Source organism: Pteronotus mesoamericanus, unplaced genomic scaffold (assembly GCF_021234165.1).
Source record: "Pteronotus mesoamericanus isolate MK-2021 breed Mesoamerican mustached bat unplaced genomic scaffold, CSHL_Meso_final scaffold_476, whole genome shotgun sequence".
NCBI lineage: Eukaryota > Metazoa > Chordata > Mammalia > Chiroptera > Mormoopidae > Pteronotus > Pteronotus mesoamericanus.
The window spans coordinates 865,464-873,834 of NW_026555318.1; the positions used below are offsets into that span (position 1 = coordinate 865,464).

General features: G+C 57.0%; 1 protein-coding gene across 1 annotated transcript; it reads right to left on the minus strand.

The window, feature by feature from the left end:
- Positions 1-1,237: 1,237 nt before the first annotated feature.
- Positions 1,238-8,243, minus strand: CNP (2',3'-cyclic nucleotide 3' phosphodiesterase). The gene is made up of 4 exons (XM_054593650.1): positions 8,113-8,243; positions 6,240-6,906; positions 4,138-4,277; positions 1,238-2,728 (listed from the first exon to the last, which is right to left on the minus strand). The coding sequence occupies exons 1-4, from the start codon at positions 8,113-8,115 to the stop codon at positions 2,279-2,281; spliced, it is 1,260 nt and encodes a 419-aa protein (XP_054449625.1). The 5' UTR covers positions 8,116-8,243; the 3' UTR covers positions 1,238-2,278.
- Positions 8,244-8,371: the final 128 nt, after the last annotated feature.

Genomic DNA, 8,371 nt, shown 5'->3' on the forward strand with positions numbered 1-8,371 from the left:
CTGGGCCCCCAGCACAGCACTGACGCTGACATGGACTTTAGGCTCTGCGGGGGCTGAGGGCACCCAAAGGCTGGCAGCCGGTGGGGTGCTGGGTGCCTCTCCCAAACCTGCTGCGCACGTAAGTGCTGAGCAGGCGCTGCATGTGCCGCTGGGCCTGGTCTGATGTCAGTCATAGGGAACTGAGTTCAGAAAGCATGCTTATGTTTTGGTGCGGGCCACCAGAAATCACTAGAATCTGCGTATCCAAAGCTCACATAGAGCATGGGCAGACGCCAAGTATCAGGCCAGGCTAACCTAGACAGAGGAGGTTTACCCAGACTCTCAGTTCCTGTGCCAGTGCAGGCTTGAGGGAGGAAGAGACAAGGTGAAAACCCCGCCTCCTTGACTGCCAGACCCTTTCCCAGGGAGACAGGCTGTTGACATTAGTTCACAGTTGGAAACGCCATTTTTGGCAAGCGCCCTTGCTACTCGACCGGCTCCCCTTTCTCTGTGGGACGCAGGCTGGGGAAGGGAGCAGTGGCCATGTGTGGGACTGGTCAGGTCCAGCCTAGTGTTCGTGGGAGGGATCGTGTTGGATTTCCAGGCAGGCACTAGAGGCTTTGGTTGAAACTCAGGGTTTTGCTGCTTTGGTAGTAGGCGTGGAAGGGCAAGACCTTGAACCAAGCAGATGATACAGTTGCTCTTCCTTCAGAGCCCCTGCCCTTTTCTTTCTAGTCCCCCTCTTTGGTGCCAAGGCCGTGGCCAAGTGATGACTGATTTTAGGCCTAGGAAACTCCCTGTATAGCCGTCCAAGCCCCTGTTGGCTGGAAGAGACTCTGAACGTCAGGCCTTCCTTTGCTTGTGGCAGCACTGGCCTGAGGGTGGCCTCCTGTGGAGAACTGGGGAGGCCCAAGCTAGGAGTTGGGGGTCTTGCTTTTCTGAGAAGTTGGGCTGGGCTGGGCACACCTGTGGGCCTGTCTGAGGAGATAACGGGACGAGAGGCTCTGTGTCCCTCATACCCAGCCAACCCCCCCATTTGTGTGTGCGTCTCAGACAGCCTCGCTCCCTTCTGCCTCTTCATGAAAGCCAACACTGTTCAGCTGCCCAACCTCGCCACAGCTGTGCCCAGCCAGCAGCGGGGAGACAGGACCGATGGCCCCAAGCTGTAGGACAAAGCCAGTCCTAACACCCCCAGCCCTCGGCCCAGGGAAGATGCGCAGGGCACAGAAGGGTGAGAGAGACTGCACACAGCTGGGATTAACATGATTTATTTCACTGTCAGTCTTACAAGTTGCTGAGGTTGGGCAAAGCCAGGATGGTAACTCAAATCCCAAGCACTTTTGTCAAGTAACAACCTAATTAGCAAGGCCCTGTTACTGAGCGGAGGGTAGCGAGGGCACCCCAGGAACCACAACCCATATGTCAGTGTTAAAAACCCCTTCCCAGAGGCTCCAGGCGGGGCTTAGCCCTGAATGGTCAGGAGTCCACTCCCTTGGCTCTTAGTGCCCACCAGCCCCCTTTAGAGGAGGCACAGAGGCCTCCGGAGGCACCAGGGAGGCAAGATGGGCTGGGCAGACCGCAAGACTGGAGCGTCCCCACCAAGCACTGTCTCTGGCCTCAATCTCCCACCCGTACAACAGAGCCACACCACTGGAAAGGATGGCCACCCCATCCCCTTCCTGGGGTGCAGCCAGCAGCCAGCCTGGGATGTGGCTGCTGCTTATTGTTTTCTTCCCTAGTTATCAAACTGTTATCTAGTTACAGTGTGAAGAAGGAAGGACAGGCACTTAGGACCCCAGGTGGGAGGCAAACCCCCTTTTTCTACCCTGGAAAATAACCCCAGCCGTCCTGGGGCTACACTGATTAAGAAACGGGATCAAGGCCCAGGGATCCTTCCTTTTCGCATCCACCCCCACTACCAGTGCTCTGTGGCTGTAGGGACATGGAGCACTGAGGTCTCTCCCCGACCAGCCAGCCCAGGGTGCGGCTGTGGACCTGGGCTCAGGGCGCTAATAACTGAAAGCAGGGCTGTGGCTGCGGCTCCAGGCCCAGCCTTATCAGCTTTGGGCCAGGTTCCTGAATGGTAGCTGCCCCCCACCCTTTTGTGTTGAGAGTTGGAGTGTTAGGAAGAAGGTAGGCAGAAAAAGAAGGGCGGTTATTTTACCAGTTTTTAAAAAGTTACAGGAAGGTTAACTGAGTAAAAAAAAAAAAATCTTAAAGATCAAACAGAGGGTGTGCTTCCCACTCAACCCCCTTCCCTTCTAAAGAGCGAGGAGCACGTGAAGGGTAGAGAGAACACTCAGTTGATGGTGCAGGACTGAAAGGCACCCCCCTTGCGACTGCCATGTGTGGGCACAGGTTTCCCCTTCCCATAGTAGCCCGTGAAGATGGCCCTGACCTTCATCTTCTTAGCCAGGTTCAGCAGCCAGCGCCCACTGCCCAAGGAGAAGAGCTTGCCCCGGGTCAGCTCACCCACCTCCTCGGCTCGGCTGCCCCCCCGCTCCTGCCGCACAATCTCCAGGAGGTCGATGCCTGTCTGCACCGCCTCCACTTCATCCGCGCAGCCGAGGGTGATGTGGGCACGGCTGCCCCGGGGCAGGCTGTCCGAGGGAGACAGCTTGTCCACGTCGTTTGGCCACAGCTGCAGCTCCTGCTCACTGAGCTCCACCTGGGCTCCCGTCGTCTTGGGCGTGACAAAGAGGGCAGAGATGGTCAGCGTGAAGGCCTTGCAGTAAGACTTCTTCACCACCTGCAGAGAGTGACAATGAGGACCACGCTAGAGGCGGTGGCCTCCAGAGAGGACAGCCGCAAAGGCTGGGGCTAACAGGTGAGCACAGCCAAGCAGCGCCCTTTGGTAACGGCACCTCACCCACAGACATCCACAGCACACAGTTTATGTAGTGTTGGGGGTGTCTTTCCACGGACTCTTGGCTGATGTGGAAAAAACCAAGGTGGCAGAGGGGTGAGGGTTCAGAGCAGGTTTCCTGGGTTCAGAATCTCTCCCCCCTCACTGGCTGCAGGGCAGAGAGCCAGCTGCCGAACCTACCCACGTTGGCTTATTCACCTGTGAAACAGAAGGGGCACTACAGCCGGCCCTGTGGGAGGGTTACGGGGGTGACTGGGTGAAGGGCTTAGAATGGCGTTGGGCACGTAACTGCTACTGTCGTCACTACTCAGCTCCCCCTGGTAATAGGCACCCTGGTGGCCAGGCCATATCCTGGGAGGACAGGGAAAGTCGAGAAATAAAGGCCTTTGAGCAAAATCTCTGTACACCTTGGCTTACACCTGACTGCACATCTGGTTATACCTGGTTCTCTTGAGAAAGCCCATCTCTTCCATCTGACCATACACAATTCTATTTTTGCTCACAATCCTTGGTTTTAACTGTCTAGCATATAAAAGATGCTTAACACACATCGCTAAATGGATGAGCGGTTAGAGATGGTAGTGGAAAGTGTTACGCACTTACGCAGCTATGATAAGTGCTAGGAATACAGGGCTGAACCAAAATTAAAAATGCTCCGCCCTCAGGGAGCTTCCATGAGTAGGAAACCACTGACCACACGGGCAAATGGCTGCGTTAACCTTGCCAGAGAGGTGGGAGGAGGATCGAGGAAGGCCTTGTGCTGGAGAAGCGACCGGAAGGAGGCTAGAGGCAGCCTCGTACACCCAGGCATCCCGGTGCTCCCACGAGCTCACCATGGCAGGGACTGTGCGCGAGAACTGCAGCTGCGAGGTGAGGAAGGGGTCCCCTAAGCCAATAAGCCTCACTACTCCTTGTCACTCCCTACTCTGGGGGGCAAGGCCAGTCCTCATACCTGCGGGCAGAAGCCTCAGGGCCTGTGGGACTGAACGTAGGCTTACTGGGGCCGGAGCTGGAGCCTGCCCCCAACCAGCACGCGCCATGAACCTACAGGAGAGCAAGCACTGGTGGGCAAGCCTGAGAACTCCCGTGAAGGCTGGCGGCACCGCGGGCGGGGCCCCAGAGTGGACGCCGGAGGTGTGTGCAGCTGAGCTGTCCATGGGGGGAGAACTGGAGCAGGAGATGCCATTTTTCTTGAGCTGCCATCTGGTTTCTGGACCCTGCCTTACGCCACCGCCCACCTCCAGATGCCTGCCCCTTCCCCACCTCCGCCGGTGTCCCTGGGGAGCACTCACGTCCTGCTGGGCATACTCCTCTGCCCCAGCAGCCTTCCCATAGTCGCAGAACTTGGTCGTGCAGTGCAGCATGCCCGGGGGTCTCTTCCCAAAGTAGGTGACCAGGTCAATCTTCTCCCTGGGCTCATCCGCAGAGACAACTGCAGAGTGGGAGAGAGGCGCTGTCAGGGCAAAGCAGGAGCACCCCAACACCTACTGCCAAGAGCACTGAGGCCGAGTAAAAAAATCCAACAGCATAATTCTGGAGCAGTCCACTGTAATTCATTTATTCATTAGTTGATCAAACAAATAGCAACTCCAGAGCTATAAAAAGATGCTTAAATTCCCTGGTATTTTACGTTCTGCAGATTTTTACATCTCTTCCCCAGACCTGAACACTAAAGCCCTTGTAACCCAGAGGTGGGCAACGTAAGCCAAAGGAATGCGATTCACCGGCATCATACCCACAAGGCAGGACCCACCGGACATGAAAAGTGGGGGAGAAAGAAAAAAAGATGGTCAGGAACTATGTGATAACAAATGGGAGGAGCCAGGAGGAGCATAATTAACATCCCAGCCCACTTAAAAGCCATCTGACAGGGGCCAAGTGATTGACCCTTACCTGTCAATGGAGTCCAACAATCAGGGTGACCGTACACCCCAGGTTTCCCACAATCACCCAGGTAACTATTAATAGCACCTATTTCACTCAGTGGGAGGATTACCTGGTCGCCATACTATGTCGTGTACCTCACAGTCTTGCCTAACGTGTGAGGGCCTATACTAGGCCTGGGATATCCTGCGTCTGGGGATGTAATGGGCTGACACTATGTGGCTGGTAGACAGGAGAAGGTTTGCAGTATCTGTGATTTCAACTTCCAGACTCCCGGCCTTGGGGCTAGCTTAGAAGTCACTAGGTTTTTGCCTGTTCATCCCCAGAATCAAGTACCCGCAAGGACGTCACTCACTTCCACGGAGGGGGCCTCTACTCCGAGAGCAGATCATCCTCTGGGCCTGGCATGTTTTTCTCCTGCTGTATCCCATGTGCAAGGGGCTTCCCGTTCATAAGGGTAAAAAGCTGCCTCAGAGGCAGTCGCTGTCTAGGGCAGAGCCACCAGCTGTACCCAGGAGCCCTACCAGCTGTGCCTTTCTCAAGCCATTCGCAGGTTCAGGGCTCGAACCAGGCCAGTGTCGCTGCAGGCTCCGCCATCCCCTGGTTGCCCGGCATCCAAGCTAAGGAGCCGAGTCTGAGAACCCAGGCACAAATTACCGGCCTCCGAGCAACACAGATACGGTGGGTGGGTGGCAGGGGGCATTTCGAATATGAAGATAACCTAAAAATCTGGGGGAGCTAGAGTGGATTCAAGAAACAGATGGATTAGTGGGTGACATATCCCCAACAGGCCACTGGAGAAGGCGGGCCGCTAGGGCCTTTCCTTACCCAAACCCACCCCATCGCTGGGCCAACTGCCCTCGCCCGGAGAGAGCCCTGGGGAGGCTCCGGCAGGAGTCGCCAGAGCCAGGTCCCCACTAGGGCTTTGGCCAAATCCCACAGCCCATCTGGGCCCGTTTTCCCAGCTGCAAAGTGAGGGTGTTTGGACTGGGCAGGGGGCTGTTCTTTGAAACATGGGATGCCGCAGGGGCTGCGCTGGGTGGCCCGAGGCCTGGGAACCATCCCCAGTGAAGTCACGATAGTCCTAGTTACAATGCTTTTGCAGCACAGGATTCCACGGAACGTTTTATTTTAGAAAAAAATGGTTCTGTTGCTAAAAATGAGTTTGAAAACATTGGGCCGGATTCTTCCTCCAAGGTTATATGAAATGCTGACACGTTTTCTGGTATGACAGTAATTTTGTCCGTCCCCCCCCCCCAAGACAAGGGTCAGTGGTCCGGATTCCCCCCGAAGAGGGGAACTGGGGAGAAGGGTGAAGCGGGAGGGAAGCACCTCTCCCCATTATGCCACTGTGCTCCCACTACCCAAGGCTACCTCTCCCTGGTGGTAGGTGAGCCTCCGCCCGCATCCCCACTCGCCCCCAGTGCGCTGCGCACACCGTGGTCCTGTGCAAGCAGCACCTTGTACAAATATGAGGCTAACCCCCCATCCTGCCCACCCCGCCACCTACAGTGCCTCAGCTCCTTCTTGAAAGCCTTGTGGCTCCCCAACTCATCCAAGAAGGTCTGGCCAGCTTTTCGGAGGCTCTCAGAACTCTTCTTGCTCAGGAACCAGCCAAAGTAGAGTGGCAGGAAGTCCTTCTCCAGCGCCGGCTTCAGCTTCTTCAGCTCGTCAACCGACAGCGGCCAATGGCTCTTCTCCTTGAGTTGGGCACAGTCCAGCCGCCATGGCGTCTTGGGCTCCACCAGTACCACCTGGTACTGGTACTGGTCGGCTATATCAAAGAGCTGCTCCAGCCGCTCCCGCTCATGGTTGGTGTCATCCAGCACAAGGATTCGGACGTCCCGGCGGCAGCAGTCAACCAGATCCTTGTCCAACCGCTTGTACGCCTCGGAGAAGCCTCCCTGAGCGGGGGTGATCTTGTAAGTGTCAGCAGATACCATCTTGGTGCTGTCACGGTACCTGTCCATGATGACCTGGGCCAGAGCAGACTTGCCACTCCCGGGCAGGCCGCGAAGGATGAAGAACGTCTTGCACTCTTGCAGCGTGCTCACTGTCTCCTCATCCTGCAGGAAGGGAAACTGCAGCTCAGGCTTGTCCTTGGCCCCTAAGGAAGACATCTTGCGGAAGAAGATCTTGGGCAGGAACGTATGGCTCTTTCGAGAGAAGCCTCTATTCTGTGTGAGGAGAGGAAGCACAGATGTCAGTCGGGTCACTGGTGGCTACCTTGCTCGCTTGTCTCTGGCCTCATTCTCACCAGGAACCCTTCCCTGCTTGGAGCTCTGCAGCCCTGATTTACAGGTACCCTGCAGGTAGTGGACTTGCTCTCTCTCTTCTGTACCAACCACTTCCGGTTGTGGAGGATGAAGAGCACGCTTGTCTGAGTTTTCCTAGACTCTTAACTTGCTTCTAGTCAGAGCTGTAGACTCAAGAGTTGCCCACAGCTGCCTCCGCTAAAGGAATATGTGCTGGAAGTGCGTGCAGGGAGGGCCTGAGGCAGTGGTTCTAGAGTGGACCCCCTAACTGTTGTATTCTCCACATCTACTGAGGATGACCTCTTTGGGGGCAAGCGCCTTATGTCTGGGCACAGCCACAGCTGCCCTCGCTCTGAGCGTGCAGAGGAGGCTGTGGGTGAAAAAGGGTTACCCAAAGACTGCCTCCCTTCCCCCAACAATGGTAGCAACAGATAATACTCTCTTGTCCTGGATGGGGGGGACAATGGTCCCACAGAAGGACTGGTGGGGGGCAGGGCAGGAGAGCACTGAACAAAGGGCCTCATTCACTGGCGCGTGCCACCTCCTCCTCTGCTCTCGCCACCGGCCTCTCGCCGCCCCCCTCCGCCCCCCCAGCCTCAGTCCTGGTCTTTGTGCCTGCACAGGACTGGGCAGTACGGGCACCTGCCTTCAGGGTATAAGCTCTACCCACCATGCTGCTGCATGTCACAGCACCTCTCTCAGCCACTTGTTTTCCTGCCAGCTAAAAGCCAAGTGACAACAGTTTTTACTGTAAACTGCCTTCTCTACACTAGCTCCGCCTCCCGCCAGCAGCCTGAGCTGAGCTGGCCCACTGGGTTCCCAGACGAGGCCCCAGGCAGAGGAGACGAGGGAGGGGGGCGCACGCCATTCGGTCGGCAGCCCCTGGGATCCCTTTCTTTTCCAGTGGCCGCCCCCCATCCCACTGTCCCCACCTTGTCTCGATTCTCTCCCACCTCAAAGATGCACTGGACTGCCAAGAGAGTCTCAACACAAGCCAGGAACCTTATTTCCTGGTATTATTTGCATGCCACTTCCTCCCGAAAATGCCCCAACACTCCCGTTCTCCGTTAGGGCGCTATCCCGTGCCAGGCCCGCTCCTCGCCTCCCGGCCTTTCCACGCATGCTCACCATGATATCAGGGGACGGGGCGCCGCCGCCGCCTTCGCAGGCACTAGCTCTCCGGGGCCGCCCGCCTGCGCGGAGGGACACGGAGCCCAGCGATGGCGGGACCCCGTGCCGAGCAGCCTTTCATAGCCTGGGGGGGCGGAGCACTCTCGGGCTGGCCCGGCGCCTTCTATCCTGCGCAGGCGCAGCAAATCGAAACTGACCAGGCGCGAGGTGGGCGGGTGGAGTCGGGGGAGTATCAGCGCTCGGGAGTGAACACCTG